The sequence below is a fragment of the Polyodon spathula genome, chromosome 1, assembly GCF_017654505.1.
Source record: "Polyodon spathula isolate WHYD16114869_AA chromosome 1, ASM1765450v1, whole genome shotgun sequence".
NCBI lineage: Eukaryota > Metazoa > Chordata > Actinopteri > Acipenseriformes > Polyodontidae > Polyodon > Polyodon spathula.
Window position 1 is genome coordinate 16,045,693 of NC_054534.1, and position 24,142 is coordinate 16,069,834.

Genomic DNA, 24,142 nt, shown 5'->3' on the forward strand with positions numbered 1-24,142 from the left:
CCGTGTGCTGACATCAAACCTTCAACCCCACAGACTTGCATACCTAGAATAACCTAAAGCATCAATAGAAAATATTTCTAGGGCTCCGAGCAAGACACGTTTCATTACTTTCTTCAGGCTGTCTTTGACCAAATACTGTATGTCAAGCTTGTAAAGTATCTCCATCATGCTCTATTTCTTAAGAAAACACAAAGGCAAAGATTATGCGGCTTTTCCCCAGAATTCTGCAAGCTGATACTGTTTCTTGTCACACAGAACTCCCAAGACTTTTGTTCAGTATGTAAACCTTCCAGTGATCTCTGATTTTCTTACTCCCGGTTGAAAGTTGTCTGGAGGTTAAGGGCTGGGGAGAGCTGGGACTTTCCCAAATACAGTAAGATGTTGCCTTTTTTCTGACGCCAATAATCAGATTTATAGTTTTTATTCTATTTCTGTTAAATCTGCAATTCGCTTGACCACATGTTTTCCAGGGTCATATTCAGCAGCTAAGAAGGCTGCATAAGCTTCTGGGTCTGCCTTAATCTTTTCTCCACCAACAACATGACTTATCCTTATTAGTTAGTGGCAGTTTGACAAGGCCTACAAAAATATGCCACTGTCAGAAACATGCAAAATTACAAAAATAAATTATGTAACAAAACAAAGGCTTGAGCAAAGTCTCATGGGACTGCAGTTACTTTATGTTGCTGTTATTCTAGGTTGCATTGTTTATTAATCTTGTTCGTTTATTAAGGTTTCAGTACTTATGCATTTAAGATTGTAATTCAAAACTTGCACAATGTCACAGCAAATCTATTGCAATTACAATCCTAAATTAAGGCTTGACATTATATTACACAGACACAAAATATATCTACCATTGCACTGGAACAGGTGCTGAACTAAAAACCAATTCAAGCCATTAGGAACTTTGAAATGTACCTCTACTATTCCACTGGTGACCAATGATAGTTCTTTTGTCTTTTGAGGCTGGAGAATGAGCGTTCTGCAATGCAGGATGAAACGGGTGCAGTCAAGGATTCTTAAAAACGTGCAGTACTTCATGCAGCATATTTCACAAATGTTAATTTCCTTTAGTTTTTAGAAATGTGATGACATCATGAACACTTGATGTTGAAGTTTTAATCTCTGCACATCAAAGTCATTTGCATAAAACTCCATTACTTGCTCAACTTTATCGTTTTACTTCTTAACAGCTACTTCTGATTGTGAAGCATCCACACTAGTTTGACAAAAATGAACTGGTAAGGCCTGAGAAACGTATTTGCACTATGCAGGACTGTGGCAAAGTGCCCACCCCTGTGTATATTTTGTGTTATGTGTTGTGTTTTAATGTTGTTGTATAGTCATTGGTACACGGAACATAAACGGGTCGGTGTAACATGAGTGTTTAAAATGTATATTTGTATTTAGGCACGAGGATTGCTCAGCACTTCACGTGCAAGTAAAATGTAATATGTGAGCACAGGGAATTGCACTTTATTAATTCACGTGCAGTTGTACCGCAACTCAAATTGAATGATTGATTAGCAATCATTCATAAAAGCTGCATGTTTTCACCCACTCTGGGTTGTGTGTTCGGTGAGTGGAGAACGGGTGTGGAGAGGAGAGAATTAAGAACGAGAAAACGAAACAAAGTTATTTATATGACCGTTGTTTTCACTCACCTTGTTTGTCTGTTAGTCCACTGTTTGTTTAAGTTTTAGTCCGTTTTGTTTGTCTGTTTATTTTGGTTTCACGTGCCGTGTGCTGTTTTTGTTACAACCTTTTTATTTTCTGTTCTGTTTATTTATTAAATGCTGAGCGAAACCATTCGCTCAGCTCCACCAAACTCCACCTCTTTTGTTATTTATTTCCTGTTTCTGGTCTGATGTCACCCACTCCAGCCGTCTTTGTGACGGGGGACTTTTAATTTTAGACATTTTTTTAAAGTTTGAATTCAGGGCAATGTTTTTAACATGACAGATCATTGATCGCTAACAAATTATTTTTCCCCACGGACATCCACAGAGCTGCAGCCCATGGGCCACTGGTAAAACTGATATGACAATGACACAGTTATTGTTCATTTGGCAACAACAATAATGGATCTGAACTAAAAAATAATAACTGAACACAGGTGTGTACCAACTGAGACAGAATCTCAAAGTGTGCAGACTGTATCAATCATATGGCCAAAGGTTAAAATAATGAGTTGCAGTGAAACAGTAAATATTTACTGGACAACAATGGTAATGAAACTTAATTAAAAATAAAAACAAATCATCGAATACAGCCGTGTAATAAATATTAATACAATAGCTTGAAGTGTCTCTATGTCCCAGAAAGTTAAATGTCACAAGTCAATACCTCAATTATCATACTAGGTACAGTTGTGTACCTAGCATGAAGACAAGACCTTAAAGAACTTCATCATCCGGAAAAAAAAGAACATTATATCAGTCATCTTATCCTTCCCCACAAACAAATATTCTGTAGTTTGAGTATTTAAAATCAAAAGATATTAATAATAAAAAATGCATTATAATAAAAAAATTGATTATATTGTTTATAGTTTTGTATTAATAGTAGCAGATTTATTTTCTTGGTAATAAATCTAACACTAAATACCTTGCATCACTGAATGCATGTACAATATGTAGGAGATGACATTCTACATAAAGTATTAATTATGTATTTGATTATAAGTTTCATTGGTTATATGTTAGTTTTATTTTCATATTTTGATACAGCTTAAAGCACATGTAACTACCTAAGACAGACATTTGCAGTCTCTCATATCGTGGCGTCTGGGCAGAGAGCCAAAGTTAGCAGGAGTCTAATCAAGATGTGTGGAGGAGTGGAGATACAGGGTGAAAACAGAACACCACAAACAAAGAACTAGTTTGAAACAGTTTCTAACAGATTAGGTTAAGATAGTCTGTAAAATGCTTAAATGTGATGCACTACAGAATGTTATAGATTTGGGCGAGTTTCCCCCCTTACCAGGAGGTGTGTTGAAGGTGTGTGATAGCAGGGTGGATCCGTACGGATTAGAAGAGAATATAGGGAATTGGGGTGGAAATGCTAATATATTCATAGTATTTAATGTAATATTTTTGTTTGAATCGTCAGTCAATTCTTTGATTTGACTCCACGGACGTCTGTGTTATGATACAAAAGTATACATTAGGGCATGCTGTGACCTGCGTGGCTTTGCTTGCTTGTATCTAATGTTTATACGATTGTATTAATATTATTTTCTTTTATACATATAAAGTATTTTTGATAAAAAATTATTTATCAAAATGTATTTCCCTACAAGTATATGCACATATTTTAATGATCCATTAAGTGAAACAGCTCTTCTTTGTTTTACTCCAAAACATTTTACAGAAGTTACCAGCTATGAGGTCTTTTTTTTGTTTTGAACCCTGTGTTCTTTAACTATGTTATTATGTTGTGTTTTGTGTTCTGCATTGTACTGATCTCTTGTTCCAGGATGCTGGTGAAGGAAACAGATTACGGTCTTGGATGACCATTTTTAGTTCAAGATTTGAATGAATTAATTCCTGAATGAACACACTGAGGCAATGACGTCTTTGGAATCGGAAAGTTTATTGATCAGACACTACATTAGCTTCTACATACACGGCCCACATTCTTGCTGTAGCATGCACAAAAAAGCATTAACGACCTATAAACAGAGTAAAGAGTAGAGGGGATCTCTTTAGTCATGTCTTCAGCAACTGTATAACCTTTCTGTTCATAAAGATTAATCACAAATCCTAACAAGAACTTCATTAGCATAAATACTGCAGATAGTTCTGTATATTAAACCAGAATTGTGGGGGCGATTGTCAAAGTGCTAACCAGTATAGGTGGCTTTCAAAAGAATTTTTACAACAATACATGGTATCATTTTATATCAAGCCTTGCACTTATCCAAAGCAGATGGCACAATAGTCTGATATTTCACAGTACATCCTTTACCGGTAAAATGTCACTAGTGCTCATAATCATTTCCAGTCTAGGTACATTTTGGTAAAAGACAAATCTGCCTTTTAACCATTAAGATTTAGTTTCACATTTCTCAAGGCAGAAAATAAATAAGAGTATCTTTCACCTTTAAAGATGAGTTCATCCCACACATACCTTGAAATGTTAAAGTACGACCACATAACGTGGAGCGATTTACATGCACTGTTTTAAAAAACAGTAATTTTGAAAATTATTTATTTCTGTGGCTTCAATGACCTTAAAAGCAGTTATTGGGCTTTGGGAGTAAATAAAGTAAATGACGCAGGATATATTTATATATTTTTGTCTACAGCTGTAACAGGGAGAGGGTTCACTGATTCCTGCACAAGTGTGTGTGTGCCTGTGATTTAAGATGCGTTGCTAAGCAACCAGCTGAGTGGTAGACTGGCCCTGAGCTAAGATAATCTTGAGGTCTGAACTGGCTGAGGGGTGTGCCTGGGGATGCTGCGCAGAGCTCAAAAACAGGCTGCGCTACAACTCTGGGCGATTGTAATGCCATTGACACACAGACGGGCGCTGTGTTTGTTTACATCGAAGCGGGGACAGTCTGCTCTGCAGGAACTGCTACCACGGGACCCTTTAAACTGCAAGACGGTGCCTGTGAAGGCTCTGCCCAGCCAGGACTGTCGGAATTGCCCAGAGTCGCTGGCAGGCTGGGACTTTGGAAGCAACAGAACAGAAGTAGGTCAGCTTAGGGGATGTGGAACAAAACAGTAAAGAGAGGGTTACCGTAGAGTAGTAGGTTCCTGGAGTGGGATGTTCGTTGTAGTGGGACTAGCACTCGTCACTTTGTGTGGCAACATTTTATTTTTTAGCTTTGGTTTTTGTTTTTATTTCTTTATTAAATGTGACACTAGGGCTACCATCGCTGGTACCCTATTGTCAGTTTGGTGTTCAAATTAAATCTGCGCGCCTGTGTGGCGTATCAACACCAATGCTCTGTGTCTGTATTTTCCAGAGACTACCCACGCATGTAACATGTCACCCTGTTGCAACAGCTTTGTTGGTTTGTTTGTTTGTTTACACATTTGGCACTTCCTGTACACCATGGTTTTCTCCACCAAAAGGTACACAGTGCTGATCATATCACAATCCATTTAAAACACAAAGGATAACTTCAAGCTTTTCTTAATATGTCACAGCATATTATATATTAGGGCTGCTTCGATTAATAGATTAAAATCAGACCGATTAACTAAAGAGTTGATCGTAGATCATCTTCCCCCCCACCGCCAATTTAAATCATGTAGAATTTTATTTTTGTGTATAAAATAAAACTAACCAATAGAAGATCTGAATTTTCGCAGCAGCAGTCCAATCATAAGTGAGCAGAGGTGGGACAAACAGTTGAAGGTATTCTCAGCCGAGTAAGTTTAACCAATGGGAGAGTCAAAGATCTGCCCTGGTTTTGCAGCTGTCCAATCATGAGTGAGCAGAGGCGGCATATGAATATGCTAGGCCTTAAGCCTTGTAACAATAGCTCAATTTTGCACAATATTGCTCATTATAGAGAATGACTGAGAATTACGTTGAGAACGTCAAAGTAAAATTTCATCCGACAATGGAGGCATCGTAGTCGATTTGGTTGCAAATCAATTTTCAAGAACAACTTTCTCAGAAAAAAAAGGGAGGTATCTACCACAAATACCTGAAACAACACAGGAAGGGAAAGGATATACTCACCACTTCCAAAACTGAAATTATTAAAAGGTATCCGTGGCTTACCGGTAGCTGTCAATTAAAAAGAAATCACTTGTCAATAGCCATAGTATTCGCGGGTACCTCTAAAAAGATTCAGAATGACTTAATCTCTCAGGTCTCAGGTTTTGCTAGAGGCAATAAAACGGAGTACAGGAAGCCAAGAACGTAGATGTAATGGGAAACCCAGCTCAGCTATCTTGTGTTTTCAGGTATGTCACTGACAGTGGCCGAATGAATAATTGTTACATTTACTGAAAAAATTAAAAATGAACAAAAATGCTTTTAAAAAGACCAGATTTCCATTGGGATTATTTTATTTTAGATTCTATTGATTTAGAAGTATTACTATGCAGGACTATAAGATCGTTACCTTTATTAAAAATGTGAACTAATGCCTACAGATTAAACAATGAAACAGCCCTAATTATATATACACACACACACACACACACTTCATGTAAAGTCTACACCCCCTTTCAAAATTTTCACCTTTGTTGCCTTATAGCCTGGAATTAAAATAGTTTTTTAAAATTTATCTACATATCCTACCCCACAACTTCCAAGTGAAATTTTTTAAAAATTAATTAACAATAAAAACTGAAATAGCTTGGTTGGATAAGTGTCCACCCCTTTGTAATAGCAATCCTAAAATTACCTCAGGTGTAACCAATCGTCTTGAAAATCCCACACTAAGTTAAGTGGCCTTCACCTGTATTAAATTGTAGTGATTCACATGATTTCAGGATAACTTCAGCAGTTCCTGTAGAATCCCTCTGCTGGGTTGTGCATTTCAAAGCAAAGCCTCAACCATGAGCACCAAGACGCTTTCAAATGACTCTGGGACAACGTTTTTGAAAGGCACAGATCAGGGGATGGGTATAAAAAAAAATATCAAAGGCCTTTAAGGCCTTTAAGGAATATCTCTTAGAGCATGGTCAAGATGATTATTAAGAAATGGAAGGTGTATGGCACCATCAAGACTCTACCTAGATCAGGGAGTCCCTCCAAACTGGATGGCCGAGCAAGAAGGAGACTGATCAGAGAGGGTACCAAGAGGCCAATGGCAACTTTGCAAGAGCTACAGGCTTTTATGGTCAAGACTGGTCAAAGTGTGCATGTGACAACAATATCCCTAGCACTCTACAAATCTGGCCTGTATGGTAGGGTGGCAAGAATGAAGCCATTATTCAAGAAACCCCACCTTGAATCCCGTTTGAAGTATGCAAAAAAACACTGAGGAGATTCTGTAGCCATGTGGCAAAAACTAAACTAAAATGGAACTTTCTGGCCTAAATGCAAAGTGTTATTTTTTGGCGCAAATCTAACACAGCGCATCACCCAAAGAACACCATCCCTACTGTGAAGCATGGTGGAGGCAGCATCATGAGACCCAAACTTGTTAAATTTGCAGACGACACAAAAGTAGGAGGAGTGGCAAACACTGTTGCAGCAGCAAAGGTCATTCAAAATGATCTAGACAAGATTCAGAACTGAGCAGACACATGGCAATAGACATTTAATAGAGAAAAGTGTAAAGTACTGCACGCAGGAAATAAAAATGTACATTAAAAATATCATATGGGAGATACTGAAATTGGAGAAGGAATCTATGAAAAAGACCTAGGAGTTTTTGTTGACTCAGAAATGTCTTCATCTAGACAATGTGGGGAAGCTATAAAAAAGGCTAACAAGATGCTCGGATACATTGTGAAAAGTGTTGAATTTAAATCAAGGGAAGTAATGTTAAAACTGTACAATGCACTAGTAAGACCTCATCTTGAATATTGTGTGCAGTTCTGGTCACCTCACTATAAAAAAGATATTGCTGCTCTAGAAAGAGTGCAAAGAAGAGTGACCAGAATTATTCCGGGCTTAAAAGGCATGTCATATGCAGACAGGCTAAAAGAATTGAATCTGTTCAGTCTTGAACAAAGAAGACTACATGGCGACCTAATTCAAGCATTCAAAATTCTAAACGGTATTGACAGTGTCGACCCAAGGGGCTTTTTCAGCCTGAAAAAAGAAACAAGGACCAGGGGTCACAAATGGAGGTCAGACAAAGGGGCATTCAGAACAGAAAATAGGAGGCACTTTTTTACACAGAGAATTGTGAGGGTCTGGAATCAACTCCCCAGTAATGTTGTTGAAGCGGACACCCTGGGATCCTTCAAGAAGCTGCTTGATGAGATTTTGGGATCAATAAGCTACTAACAACCAAACGAGCAAGATGGGCCGAATGACCTCCTCTCGTTTGTAAACTTTCTTATGTTCTTATGTTTCTCATCGGCAGGGACTGGGGCACTTGTCAGGATAGAAGGGAAAATGAAAGGAACATAGTGCAGAGAAGTCCTTGAGGAAAACCTGCTGCCCTCTGCCAGAAAGCTGAAACTGGGACGGAAGTTCACCTTTCAGCATGACAATGACCCAAAGCACACAGCCAAAGCTACACTGGAGTGGCTAAGGAACAAAAAGGTAAATGTCCTTGAGTGGCCCAGTCAGAGCCCCAACCTGAATCCAATCGAATATTTGTGGCATGACTTGAAGATTGCTGTCCATTAACGCTCCCCAAGGAACTTGACAGAGCTGGAACAGTTTTGTAAAGAACAATGGTCAAATATTGCCAAATCTAGGCGTGCAAAGTTGGTAGAGAGTATTAACTCAGGGGGGTGGAAGCTTATACAATTATGATCTTTCAGTTTTGTATTTTTAATATATACTTATTTTCCCTTAACAGTGTGGAGTATGGTGTGCAGATAATGGAACAAAATCCTCATTTAAATGCATTGAATTCTGAGGCACTGACACAACAAAATGGAAAAAAGTTCAAGGGGGTGTAGATTTGCTATAGGCATTGTAAAGAAAAAAAAAATATATATAAGGGGGGAAGAGAGACCATATTAAATTTCAGCACTTCATTAAATAATGAGGCTTAATCATTTTCCAGGCAAACAGGTCCCCTATGTGCAAAACCTAAACACTTAGAGTACAAAGCTAAATCTTTACAAAGGACATCAGTCAAAATGGCACAGCCTTAATTAGTGTAACACATCACTGAATAAGTAATCAATGGAACTGCCTGTAGCAGCAGTAGCAGATAATAATAGTTCTTGCTTTACAATAAAAGTAACATGACAGCCATCGACGCAATCATAAATAGACTAATGCATAAGGACTTGAACTTTTCTGATGTGCCCCTTTCTCACAAAAATTGTTCATACATATAAAATGTAGTTTCCAAATGAAGTTTAAAAAACCAACAATGTCTCTATTTCCAGTAAAGAACATTACACATTCTTGGGAAGTGTTTTACAACATCAAACATACATATACTAAATCAACAATTTAAAAAGGCACCATTCATTCGTTTGTGGATTTGCACACAGAAAAGGAAGACAACATAGACTTTATACTGTGTATTTATAAATTTAACTGTACCTAGCAGTAACTAGCAGCCTTACATTATGTTCAGTATCCTTCTATAAGATGGTTATTTTTTACAAAAAGTAAAACATGAGATGCTTAAAATAATAAGCACCAATGTTTTACCAGAAATATTGTTATGGTGTTTGTAATGTTTTCAAACACATATGGATATCTGAAATTCAGTATTTTGAACACTTCTTTAAGCCAAATACAGGCCTTGCACACAGAGTAAAATAACAACGAGAACCACTATCACTTTTAAATATAATGCTTAGAGCAACTTAATAATAATAATAATAATAATAATAATAATAATAATAATAATAATAGAAACAAACAAAACTAAAGCAAATGAAAAAGAAAAAAGTATAGTATCTATGTGGTTAGACTGGAATACTTTTTTAATGGAGTATTTATTAGATTAATGTACTTCTTTCGTTTGAGTCTCTAAAGTGATCCTCCCTTGGAGATTAGACACGCATCAATTTCAATTAAATTGGAACATTTCGTATGCCAATTAGTTGTGGATTCTATCGCTTTTCAACAACATGCATTAATCATTTGTTTTTCAGATAGCTGCAGTAAATATTGCACTTCTGGTGTAATTGTGTTTTTTTTCAGAATTAATATCTCAATGTAATTTATCATGACTGCAGACGATATGTCATGCAAACATAAATCATCTTACTTTGTCAATGACATGTTTAGAATGCCTTGATTCCTCTTCCTGAGTATACTCCCTGTTTAAATGCACAAGTCCACCCTGGCCTTTTTAAACCCCCCACTGCTACTTTTACAAGGATTCTTTAATGTTTTGAAACTTGCAATATGACTGTATCCCTTAATGGAATGCGGTAATTTAATAGCAGAGTGCATTTCTTCTTCACACATCGCTGGCGTTTAACAAGAAGACAGAGTTGGCTCTGTATTTATACTTAATATCGGGCTCAGCAGGCATACTTAGAAATGCTTGCAGTGAGAGTTAAATGTCAAAGGCCACAGACTAGGGCACTTAAAGAAAGCAAAGTGGTTGGTTTCACAGCCCCGGATCAGCACAATTACTCTTACCTAAAATAACATTAGGTAGCCCAACACTAGGGCTAATCTGGGTCTGTAAAACCAGCCACGGTCAATTACCAAGTAGTTATACCCTTGGAAAAGCATTAATGCTAATTGGATTCTAATTGTTTTTGTCAATCCATTTTTAATGTGCTTTTATTTATATTTGTGGTACTGGATTGCTTTTGGCTGCTTGGAACCAAGTCCCCATTACAGTGAGAATTTCAAGTATTTTAACAGTATTTAGACATGCCATATGTTTAGATCAGCTCTTTATGGAGTTTGTTTCTCAGACACTTGGCTTTCCAATACAAAGAACTGCATCAGAAAAGTGGATCAGAAAAGAAACTCGTGCTGCCATTTATTTGGTTATAGGGAAATACTTTGACAATGACTCCACTTCTGAAGTAAATTTCACAAACATAATGTGACAATATGAGTCCTATATTTTTCATTGACTTTTACTGATACAAAGGAATGGAATGCGTTTTGAATCTTGCTCTCTTTTTTGCGTACATTCTGAAGGATTGTTATGGAGGATCTATGTTCTCCTATGCTAGAGGGCAAAAGACTAATCCATGTGGGCTTGACTCATTTTAAAGTGAACACTTTTATTGAAACAGACCTTTCTGGATGTCTTTAACAGTCTAAAACATAGTATTTTGACTGAGTACTTTGTGAAGTTATGCTACTGTATTTCTGAGCTTGAGCTGTGACTCCTTTAGGACTGCAGCTGTTGCTAAGCTCGGTCCTTTAATAATACCAAACATCTAAACGAGAAACCTTATTTTAGAGATCTTTGTAAAATTCAAAGCACCTTCAGTTTAACTTAACCTTAATTTAAAAAGCACTGAGACATTTTAGTGTCACAACAATTAACAGCAGTACATACTATCAGTAAATGGATACATGACCTTAAGTTGACTTGTTTTCTTTTTTGGGGGTTAAAATTTGTAATATTAAATATTTCTGTTCTTAATACATTGTCAATAAGTTATTAAGGATTGCTAGGCTTTTCTGGTTGACCTCTCAAAACAACAGACCTAGTGTTACAGAACATGACATTAACTCCAGTCTAACTCCTATTTTTTGGCAAAGAGAAAAACACCTGTTCAAATTTACAAAAACACAAGCAAAAATGATTCAATGTCTCCAAGTGTTCAAGTGCCATTAAACTGGAAATTGAGTTAATTAAAAGATCAGAGTTTGAAGTGTTACTCGCGTGTCTGTTTTAGATTGTCTTTTTATTTTGACATTTATAACTTCAGGTACTGAAGCAATAGCCAGCACACACACACGCACACCGATTTTGTAGAAGGTTTTACTCATGACTACATGTTAACACAAGTAGGCAGCTTCATTGACACCGGTTTGTGTGCGTGATTACCACACATTACCTAATAAATACAGAAAAACAAAAAGAAGAGTCCTTCCATTGTTAATAGTAGCTGTTACAAAGAAGGACTGGCTAGTGGACGAACAAGCACAATCCAAGGCACAGAGCATTGTTAATTGCTTCTGATGGCCACACCCACTATCCTCCTCATTTAGGGCCAGCTTTGGCCAGGTACCAGGAATCTCTGGGAATGCACAGAAAGATAAAGAGAAAAACAACAAGCATCCATTCATAACTTCAGCATTACAAGTTTACGCTTCCTTAGCAAGAACCAAATTTTGAATCGTCAGACTACTGGTTCAGTTCATCAGGCATTTGCTTTTGAGCACAATGCAAAATATACATTAGAACCATAAAAGACCCAAAAAATGGCATGGTATGTAGTTTCTGCACAGTGTAATAATCAAATAGATGAATGGCAGTATTTCAGTCATGGACTGAAATAAAGAATGTCACTCAATGCTTGACTAAGTAACAGGGGACAGAACACATGCCTATGTAACACGGTATCCCTGTTACCTAAAAAAAATGAAGCAACAGGGAATAAGCATGTCTTATAAGTGGGCCTTATGGTACTATTAGCAGGCACTGGCTATATCAATTTGTGTTTAAAAAGTAATATTTTCTTTGTTATCATCTTTTAAAAAACACTTTTTAATTTAAAAACACTTTAAAAAAAAAAAAAAACCAACACACTGATGGACAATCAGTATCAAAAAAACTAATACTTAAGTTGAATCCAAAGAAGAGTCGAAAGAGCCAGTGATGACAAAGTTAGTGCCGCTGGAGTGGGTGGCCATGGATTGACTAGCCTGTTGGCTCAGATTGTTACAGATCAGCACTAGCTGGTTGCTCTGTGCTTCCGAGAGGGTACTGCAGCTCTGGTAGACGCTGAAGTTGGTCTTCCTGCCAGGGATGTTGCCCTTCTCACACATGGTTTTGACCATCTTGGCCAGTTTGTTTTTACCCAGGGCTTGGCAATTGTACCAGTGGAGGGCAGCCAGGTTCACAACAGGTTTGATAGATAAATAAAAAGGGGAGTCCTCATAACGCATGGCCGGCGGCCTCCTTTGGGCATACTCCTTATAGTCCTGCACGGGACAGGTCTGGGGTGCATGCGGCACAGCATATATCCGGAACTCTGCACCGCCCCGCTTGGTTTTGTTGTTGATGTCAGTCGTTTCCGGGCAGCTCCACTCTAGACACTCCAAGTTGGTCTCGGTCTTTCGCAGACGCACATCACCCCATTTTAATGTGGAGCCATGAAAACCAGCGCAGTGCCCGAACGCCTTTGTGTTATTCAGCCACACCAGGTTGAGTAGTCCCTCTGGGTTGAAGCGGCTCAACAAGCCCCTTTTGCGTAAGATCAGCTCATCGGCAAAGGTGAGCTTCATGGATTTGTGGGGCTTGTTACCCTTACCTTTGAATTTAAGTTCCATCTGCTTTTGCTTTAGGGCTTCCTGGGAACGTTTGAAATCTTTGTCTCTTGTGATGCTGTAGGTGTACTTGTGTTCCTTGAGGTAACGCTCCAGTCCACACTGATAGTTCGCCAAGCTGTTGGGTTCATATTCAGAACCGTCTTTTTGTCTGGCATCCACAAAGAAGGAAGCCAGGTAGGCATCTAGTTCGTTGCAAGGAATCGTGTAGACTTCCCGAGTTTCCGTTGGGTATTTGGAAGTAAGGAACTCCCGGAAGTTTCGAAGTGACGTCTGGGTGCTCCTGATGGTCTTTTCGTTCTGTTCTCTGTTTGCTTCGGCTTGTCTTTCGTCAATATCTATTAAGAAAAGCAAGAATTAAAAAAAGAAAAACAAAACAATTAACCTCCCAAACGTGAACATCTAAAAATAAAATGATTATTTTTCTGGTAAAAACAAAATTTGCGTAGGTTTGTGGAAAACAATATTACATACCTGTCTTATGTTTGAAAAGCCAACTCCGGTTTCACAAATGATGTACAAGATTAAGGCAAAAATCAAACTGAGATCCTCAAGGCCCTGCGATACTAGGTGCATGGCAGTCAACAGAAAAGAAATTAGAAATTAAATGTATTTCTAAACAATGGAGGACAATTAAAAAAAAAAAAATCTTTGAAAAACAACACATTGAATGATGTTTAAGGGTCAGATTTTGTGTATCAATTTTTTTGTTTGTTTTGTTTTTTTTAAACTACAGTATTTATTCATTTGTGAAACCAGAGGTTGCACTGGTTCCTAATTCTGTTTTCTTATTTTAACATATCATCCCAGTTACCATTTGCTACATCCTGGATGCTCTATTTTAATCAATGTTCATGTTGACACCAGCTACAACTTAAAATACTTAACTTGCACGCAAATCTCATAACTATTCTGATACAGGAAATTGACATTGGGTACAAGCAGTCAAGAATCAAAAGATCTACAGGAAAAGGACATTTTAAAAAGCAACTTTGTTTTTGTGTAGTTTAAGTGATAATAAAAAACAAGCACTCGATCTCTACAAGGACTGGGTGTGTAAAATACCTAAAAGAATTAGGAAAATGACTTTGAAATGTTGCAAAGTACAGTTTAATATATCAGAATGTCAATATGGAATAGGGAAACAGCACCAGATATCAACACCTGAGAATGGACTGGAGCAGCCAAGGAAGCCTACCCCTGAACGATTTTAATTAATCTATGCACAGCCACCTGTTAAGCAGCAATTGTTTTGTTCTGTTTTTGAACCTGCACCTGTCATGTTATTTAATCTTGGTGGTGGATTTTCACTGCTTACAAGCCTTGTTATACAGTACTTGCAACCATTCTTTATAGTACATGTGCCACAAAAGAAAATACAACATAAAAAAACTCTTCTTATTATTGAATTTCTAATTTCAAAATTGTTCAGCGCTTTAAGAGAAAGCTCTGCAGTGCTCCAAAAGACATGGATACATTTCATTAGTTAAACCAGTCTTCTGGCTTATGCATGTTAAATGACACAATCATGCCAAATTCCTCCTTGAACTGACTGACTATAAAAATCCCTACTGCTCATATTGTGCCACACACATTTTCACACAGCAGTACGAGATCTATGTTACCGCTTGCATACATGTCGTTTTATTGTCTGGGTGTTTCCCATTTGAAATCAGTTGCAAACAGTTTGTTTTGCAACTGATGTCATCTGCCAAACAGTCAGTGAAAAAAAAAAAAACACATCCGAGATACACCTTTCAAAGCAATCATGATTCTTCAGTCCACAGACACAGTGAGATTTCTTATTTTATAAAATATAGTCCAAAAGAAAAGTTGCACACAAATTTCGAGGACAGTGTATGGCACTTTGATGTAATGTTGTAATGTAAAAACAAAATTAAAATGACTGAATATGATTTACAATTTTGGAAAGGTGAATACAAATATTAAAACAATTATTTTTAAAGAAGATATTTGTGGCAATACTTATTGTACTCAATAGTAAGCAACAGTAAGCAATGTATTTTATTGTGAAGTCTATTGCTTGTTCAGTAACACCCAAGGAGTTAAAGCCTACATCCATTGTGGAAATATTTTCAATACTGCCACTACACATTCTTAAATCAAATTTACACCCTGGCTGTTTTTAGGTTTGAGCTGCAAGCAACCCACAGCAAAGTAATTAAAAGAATAAATCATAGGAAATGATGCCTGCAAATCTAACTTGGATTTACTCTGCAATTTCACAAGGAAGAGATTTCAGAAAGCCTACCACTATTAAACAATATACAGTACAGTTCAGCACGATATAGATTACACACTGTGTATGCACATAGTACTAACGGTCCTGCTAAAGTAACAGTACATATAATCGTACTTCTTAAATGGCTGCATTGTTTGATACTTCAGCTACTGTACTCCCAACATGGCAATCTCAGAAAGGTTGGTCATGGGGCCAAAGCAATTATATTTCGATAATGTGTTTGCCTCATTTGAACAGCTCTCCCTGAAATTTAATTTACCTTGTTCACACTTTTTCGCTATTTACAAATGAGACATTTTACCAAAAGATTATTTAGTCAATTTCCATCCTTGCCTCCTCTAATCCCTATTGGCAGTTTGCTGGAGCTGAACTCCAGTGGTAAAGGTCTGATATCTAAAATCTACAATATTATTTTTGACTTGAGTCCTCAGTCATTAGCAACAGTGAAGACAGTCTGGGAGCAGGATCTGAGCATCACTTTTCGAGATGACCAGTGGACGTCTGTGCTAGCTCGTGTGCATTCTTCTTCCCCTTGTATCAGACACGGGCTTATCCAATTTAAAATTCTACATCGTACTCATCTGACTAAACAAAAGCTAGCAAAAATATATCCCGATATTGACCCAGCCTGTAATAGATGCAAACAGACTCCTGCCTCTTTAATCCACATGTTCTGGTCCTGTCCCGGACTGGCTACATTTTGGACCTCTATTTTTGAAAAGTTCTCCCTAATTTTTCATTTAAGTATTGATCCCGACCCACTTATTCCAATCTTTGGAGTTCTACCAGCAGACACAGCCCTACAAAAAACCCAGTCTGATGTCATTGCTTTTTCGTCCCTACTGGCGAGGCGCCTGATACTTTTGAATTGGAAGCAAGCTGCCCCACCTTCACACACACAGTGGATCAGGGAGGTTATGCAACATCTGAAATTGGAGAAAATTAAGTTTACATTAAGAGGTTCCAAAGACAAGTTTCACAAGGTGTGGTTGCCCTTCATGGAATACTTTGAGAACTTACATATCCAAACTTGGACATAGGCCAACATATCTCTTATGTGTATATGTCCCCTTTTTTTAAATCTATTTATTTTAATTCTTATTTACTTATTTTATTTACTCTTTCTTTTCCTCATGAGTCAAGGAGTATTGTTGTATCATATTCTTATGATTTATTGAATGTAATTATATATGTATGATCCTTACCTAGGTACTATCCTTACCATACTTACATATGTTCAACACTATTTTCTTTTCTGTTCTAAACTAAAACCTTATAATAAAAAGATATTTAAATATTGGTCATTTTAGAGAGTAATTTGATTGGTCCATCCGTGATACAGTGTCTGCAAATGTTATAGTTTTGTACATGTGCATAGGATTTCTGTATCTTGGTGAAGTAAATATGCTAACCTATACATTTATCGTGGTTCAATTCTGTACCCACCAACTTTACACTGAATAATTCCATGCACAGTAACAAAGCAATAGTTAGTTTACCAAGAGTCCCTGCAAGATGGCAGACGACGAACTAGTTAAAACTAGGAAGTTGTTCAGGCTCCTCTTGTGCAGACACAGGTTATTAAAAGTTTTAATGAGGTTGATTCACTAAAAATGAAAGCCTAAAACATGTCTAGGCTGTTCAGGGTGGCAGTAGATTTATGTGGACTACAGTATATCTTCATGGTGGTCAGAATCTTTATACACCCTTTTCTGTATTCACATAAGCATTACAGTGATAGACTGATAGGAAATGCAGTCTAATACATTCACTGAGTTTTTATTTTAGTGTTTTTTTTTGCTCCATTGTTATACATTTACTGTATAACAGAAGATGCCAAAGTCAAAACACCAATTGTGACACTGTATTCACAAATGTACTGGGACATACTTTAACCCACAAGGGAGATGGACAAATAGCTCTTTCTAAAACGTGAAACAGCTATTTTAAAAGGGCATGTCCTGGGAGTAGTTCTTGCTGATACTGAATAAGAATTGAAACACACACTTGCATGGAGCTCAAAGTTACACACAGCTCTGCTCTTTCCAGATGGCAAATGCTTTGTTTTTTTATTCTTGATCATGCGAGTTCCCTTTTTTTTTTGAGCCGACTCTGTTCAATTAAACTCTTGTGAAAGTGTTGATTGTGAAACAAGTTTACTTTAGTTTTTTTCTCCTGCAAATCGATTGAGACTGTTATTCTGTTTCATTGATGATGTAAAAAAGGCAGCTCCTTATTTTTAGTTCAAACCGAATGCCAAACAGTAAGCGAAGTTAAATTGATTTAATGAAATCTTAATTAAAAGGAAACTATATTTGCAAAACATGTTATAACATTTTTGCAAGAAGTCATTAAGATTTTAATTCTGGGAAAAGCCATATAACTGAACTCACTTTTTGTGTTTGGTTTGAATTAAAAATAAGGAGCTGCCTTTTTCTTTATTTTATTTTTACATTATCAATGAAACAGAATCATATAGTCTCATTCAAGTTATGGGAGAAAAAACAAAAGTACTTGTTTTACAATCAACCCTCTTCCTCAGTATAAACTAAAAAGGGACATCACGTGACCAAAAATAAAAACCGAAAACAAAGAGCCCTAAATATATAGTGGTAGTGTACTGTATTTGTCTTTCACTATACTGAAACTATCACTACAAGAAAAAAATTAACAGCTTAAAATTACATTACAGTCTTTATTTTGGTATTTTTTTCTTGGTGAGGAACCTCTGCATTTATGAAATCTGAATTTTAATCTTAAAAGCTGCCATTTTATTAAATACTATTAACCTAGAAACTTAGGCTAGTTGCAATATCCAAGTTTCTATTACTGGTAATAATGTCCGCTCATGTGCCTCCTGATTTCCTCTGATGGGAAGATAGAAAAGGAGATCACCTGGAAAATAGCTGGTCAGGAATTTGCCAGAGATGATACTGTGACTCAAAAAATGGAACTATGATCTGCTCTTATAAATATCCACAACTACATTCATGCCTACACAAGGTGGCTGCTACAAGTTGGTCCTCCAAATTGTACCAATTGTGTGCTGAGTGTATGGTGCATACTGTGAATAATACAGTTAGTATGTGCCAGATAACACATAGAAAAGTCATAGTAGGGGCTCACGAGTAGCGCATCCAGAAAAGGCACTCTGCATGGAGTGCAGGATGCGCCCTGCAGCCTGGATGTCGCCGGTTCTGGCCCAGACTATTCCACTGCTGGTCGTGGATGGGAATTTCCAAGGGGCAGCACACAACTGGCCGAATGCTTGAGTCGACCAGGGTATCCTGAGCTCAATGCGCACCAGCGACCGCTGTAGACTGGCCGGGCACCTGCGGACCTGCCTGCAAGCAGCCCAGAGCTGCATGTTCCTACGACACTGTAGCTCTGATCTAGCTGTATGGCAGGCCTGCAGAGTGAAAAGAAGCGGACGGCTGACAACACACATTTCGGAGGACACGTGTGTTTGTCTTCATCTCCCGGATCAGTGCTGGGGTTTGCAGCAGTAAGCCAGACTTAAATTGGGTATTTCAAATTGGGGAGAAAAGGGGGTAAAAAAAAAAAAAAAAGAAATTGGCAATTCCATATTAAAAAAAAAGAAAAAAAAAGAAAAGAAAAGAAAAAGCAAATAAGGTTTCTCTAAGACTGAAAAAAACAACAAATGCAATCAAATTTAAAAAAAAAACAAAGTAGAAAAATAGTCTGCAACCCCAGAATATACATACATATCAAAGTTGAATGATGCATAAAAAACAGCGTCAAATAAAAATACTTATCTTTTATTGCTGTTGAATTTTTGCATACTTTTCATTGTTTCTGTTTAAATACCCTTTAAGAAAATACAATTGTAGAACCTAATTGTGAACCCCCCCCCCCCCCCCCCCCCCCCCCGAGAATAAACAACATGAACTTTGGAAACCATTATACATTGTAACTTAAAACAAAATACCATTTTCATTCCAGAAATGTTAGCGTCTTGCTTCACTGGTACTTTTTGGAAGTTTACTTCTGAATTTGTACAGCACTAAGGCTGCATTGTGAGCCTAGAACAATACTGTAGTCTGTGGGCTTTGCAAAGTAAACTTCTGACCTGGTGTTTGTACAGTGCTTTAAATATTGAAAACATACTACAAATATTTAAGGCTCTACAAGAACAGCTTTTGAAATGCGGATATTGAGAAAATCAAGTAATATCAGCATAAAATACTAACCTTATGAATGCGCACCAATAATAAAAAAAAAAAAAAAAACGCAGACTTCCAAATTGTTTTTAAGATGCAAATGAGTAACCGTTAGTACATTTCTAACAGGAAGGGTGCATATTATCTGGCTGTGACCCATACCTGCCTAACCTCCCGATGTTCTATTGAGTCTCATGGTGTCTGGGATGTGTCTTTGTTGCTTATAGAAGACCCTGAGAATAAACATGCATTATGTCATTTTAATCACTCTGGTGAAACAATGTCTTGTAATTTGCCGAAACATCAATATTTTTCAACATAACTTTCAGGAAGTATTGAAAAGTCCCTCAGGTCATAGAATAATTTTTTATACATGCACCTCTAAGCAAGATACTTAATAAAAAAAAATACTTAATGTAAAAAAAAAAAAAAAAAGAATATTGTGTTAAAAAAGCAGAAAGCTTGTATGGTTTCTGAAGTACTTTATGATGCTCCCCAGAGTGTTCTGAAACACTTCTGCCCTGAAGCATATTCATATGTGTAAGATGACCACTGAAACCTTTGAGCCTGAACCGACCAACTTTGACAGGGGTGCAAATCGTTTTTAAAATTGGTGCTAAACTGTTTTGAAAGATTAGCACCAGAGAGCCTACTGGTGCTAAATTATGAAATACCACCGAACCAAGCCCCCCTTACTGCTCACACGACACAAACCACCTCACCTGTGGAGCAGTGTGGGCGGGTCATGAGTAGTCCAGACCCAATGAGAAACTATCATCATCTATGGTTGCTAAGGAATAAAATAAATAAAGAATAACAACAACAAATTAAACAGGTCTACTGGTGCCAGAATTTAATGTCACTTGCGCTATATGTGGTACCCTGGTGCTAGCATCTAGCTCCAAATTTGCACCCCTGATCCTTGATATCTCAACTGTTTGAACTGTCGGAGGAGGAGGTGGAGTGAGACAGCGACTTGGATGATGACCCCTAATTTTGGTGAATACCAAACCCTTTCTGCTGGTACTCATGTCAGAACCTAATGATAAAGGTTATGTGAACCCCTGCTTATAACGCTGTATTAGTATAAAACTCCATGTCATTGTTAAACTGAGCATGAGTGTGAGACATAACAGCTTTATTGCAGCTGACAGACTAAACCAACAAACTCACAACCCAACACACATATGCTTTATAGTGGTGGGAAAACTTTACATACAAATGTGTTGATTGTAACAGCACATGTAATCAAAGCACAATGGAAACTGTAGACTTCCTGATCAGATCAGAATTTTATCTTGAAACCCACACAAATGAGTCAGCTCCCACCATTTTTCTTGACAGTTTGTTGCAGGGACAGCTAAATAATTTTGTATGGCCTAATTACAAATATTTGTAGGTTAGTGCATGTGTAAGACACTGTTCTGTAAGAGATGTGATTAGTGGAGAATGAGTAATGGAGCTTTAACTTGTCTTCGAATCAAGGCATATGCTGAAATTTACATCGCAGTTATATTTCTATACTTTTCCAAGCATGCCCAACTTTAGTTTTGCAGCCAATTACTGTTCCTGCCAGGAGGGATTATGTTGTGGGCCACTTTTGTTTATGAATATTTAATGCTAAACTTTTCAACATATGTATTCTGAAACAAACAAAAAATCTGTTTTGGAAAATGGTGACATCAGATACCCAGCATAGGTCAGTTAATATTTATGATGGCATCTGGGTCAGCTTTGCTGTCAGTTACTCAAGCTTACATGGTACTGAATCTCACACTCAGGTGGGTTGTTTATGTCATGTAACACTTCAAAGATTGCTTACGTAAACCACGTCCCATGCTGTCACCTTTCAGACAAAACTAAAACTCTCCCACATCTGGCAAGAACACCTATGTCTTATTGTGCACATGAACCACACACCCTGAGGAGTCTTACCTGATGCTGCTTCAGTGTTACCATCCATTGCAAAAGCTATAGAGGCATTACTTTGCTGCTGGCTGGAGCTGACTTCTGGCTCAGTGTTCATGGAGGGAGACAAAGCAACCTCACAGGAAGCCACTGGTTTTGGGGACGGTTTGACAAGCTCTTCTACTGGGACATGCTCAGCCTGCCTTGGAATCTGCAAGGCCGATAAGGGGATGTTGATTTGCTGGTTGGCTCCAGATGTACTCACTGGCATCTGAAGGGTCAACGGCTGGCTGGATGCCTGGATATTTGTCACGAGCCTACAGTGTCCAGCAACAGGGCCCCTTACAGACATTGGAATCATACCATGTGAACTGATTGGGGGAGAGATAGAGACTCCTTGAGTGTCATTCTCAACACCAAGGATGGGAGACGCCAAGGCAGTTGGCATATGAGGCACTGTGTATGATGAAGGTCCTGGGAGAGGGGTTTGGGACTGCTTTGATGTCTGGATGAGGGACAAAGCGGGGCCATTGATACCCCCAGTAAGCTCAGCATTGGCCACAATGTAGTAGTCCTCAGGCATCTCCTGCTTTATCTTCTTCACGATCATGTTGTCTCCTCCAATGCTGCTGCTATCCTCCATGTTTTGGCAGGAAGGTCTGCTCTCTGCACCAAAAGGAAGTGGGCTTGTGTTGGGCCTCTTCTGAGGGGCACTGTGCTGCTGCTGTCTAAGCAGCTCGGTTTCAAAATCACTGTCCTCATCCGTTGGAGAGGACTCACACACCATGTCAAACAAGGCGGTCTCATCCTCGTATTCCTCCATATTGTCTTCTACTTCCGAAGGCTCACTGCCGTTGGAAAAGTCGCATGAGTCTTGGGTCCGGTTGCAGTCCACCTTGGCTTTCATCGTTCTTCCTGGGAATCTCTCCCCGGGACTGGGCTGTGTTTCGGAGGCTGCCCCACTAACGCTGGCACTGTCTGAGTTGAAGCTGCGGCTGTCCTGATAGCACATGCGTTCCTGGGATCCGGCCCGACAGGTAGCCGTCAGAGGCCAGTGGTAAGCATGACCGGCGGTACAGCCCCACATGGCTGTCAGGTTCCCATGGGAGCCCTCAGATAGCAAGTGCTTCAGGTTGGGGATGAGGTTGCAGATCGTCCCATGGCTGTGGGCCCAGCTCACCAGCTTTGACAGGTTTTCAGAAGACGTATGCAAGCAGTCCTCCATAGCTTCAGCTTACTTCCCTATAAAAAACAAAACAACTGAACTGAAACATTTATAACACTGCAAAGAAAAAAGCAGCAGCAGCAGTAGCAGTGACCTGTTGCGAGCTGAAAACTAAAACTGTACACCACTGATAAACTCATACTGTAAATCAATCCATCACTCTGATGGACAAATAGTATATGCAAATTGAAAACTAATGGCTATAGCTGCAAAAATTAGGTCAAGTAAAAAGTATATGGAAGGGTATGACTTATCTGGACAGATTTGTGATAAAGAACACATTTATTTTCTGTTCATTAGCTGAGGGGCTTCTGCTGAAGAAAATTCTGACAGAAAATATCACTTAATACTGTAATACTCCATAGACTCGGGGTGTCATTCTTAACCTTGACTGATTATTTCTTCTGGAACAAAACTTCTTCTCTGGGGAACTTTCCATGTGCTTTATTGGAACATGGCAGCAAGCTTCTCGGCAGATTGGTGAGAAAAGGGACTACTAGAGGCAGATCTGTGTCTTAAAGATTTATGGAAAACAGACATCAAGACTGAATGTACAGTATTATGCTTTCAACATTTTGATGGCTCCCAGGCATGACAATAGACAGCATGTCAAATGTGAGCTTAAAATGTCATTTTAAAAGAAATGTTAGCCAAACAATGCGATACCTCAATGTACAAAAGAAATGATAAGCTTGGTCAAACCTTGCTATCCTAATCCAGCCACTGGTGAATGTAAACTTGGGTTGGATGCTAGTATTTTATATAATTTAATTTAGGTTATTAAGTGGATGTAATGCATACTGTGGATGGAAAATTGTACTGCTATTGAGTTCAACTTTTGTCACTAACAGGTTAATGTTGCATTATTCTACAGCTATAGAGCAAAGTTTGTTTCACTTTTTTGAAGTTCAAAATTATAAATAAACAACTAAGGGTGTTTTAGGGGGCTTCTACAGTACCTACAACTGACCTGTCCTCTATATTTTCTCTTTTTCAGTTATGAGGCCTATTTTAAAATTGCAAATGCTTCGGCGTCACGATAATGATTATCGAGATTGCTTCTTAAATGGGATACAACTCTGGGAAAAGGTTTTTCCCAATGCTATTTATGTTGTTTAACTGGGACGTCACTTTGTTTAATTGGGATACAGTATTTTCAAACAATGAACGGAGATCGCTTTTCGGAGCAAGACAGGCCGCGTAGCACAGTGCAGCGAGTACATGATTGCGCTGTGACTTGTGTAAATTCCGTAAACCACGCTGAACTCCTGAAGGAGGAGGAGTCTCCTGTGGATTCTCAGGCTGCTGCTGCAAAGAAATTTGATGTGTAAACATCGCAGGTGCGATTAATTTTATTTAGGAATAAAAAAGACACTGACTCATTTTAAATGATGTATTTAACAGTTAATCATAATGTGATGTGATTTCATTCTCTTTTCTTTTCATTGAGAATTAAAAACGTGTGACTAGGTCGTCTCAACTGCCTCTCGTTTAATTGGTACAGCCACTTCTTCAGGATATTTTTCCTTC

The 24,142-nt window shown here is 38.1% G+C and overlaps 1 protein-coding gene across 2 annotated transcripts in view; it reads right to left on the bottom strand.

The window, feature by feature from the left end:
- The window catches only part of LOC121314701 (uncharacterized protein KIAA1958-like), a 41,609-nt gene that overhangs the window by 8,124 nt on the left and 9,343 nt on the right, over nt 1–24,142 (bottom strand). The window contains exons 2-3 of one of the 2 annotated variants that reach the window (XM_041248242.1): nt 21,415–22,629; nt 13,291–13,373 (exon numbers count right to left, since the gene is read on the bottom strand). In XM_041248242.1, the coding sequence (XP_041104176.1) occupies nt 13,291–13,373; nt 21,415–22,612 (1,281 nt within the window). In that variant the 5' untranslated portion in view covers nt 22,613–22,629. The remainder of the gene's footprint in view (nt 1–13,290; nt 13,374–21,414; nt 22,630–24,142) is intronic. The other variant, XM_041248234.1, reaches the window with a different exon arrangement.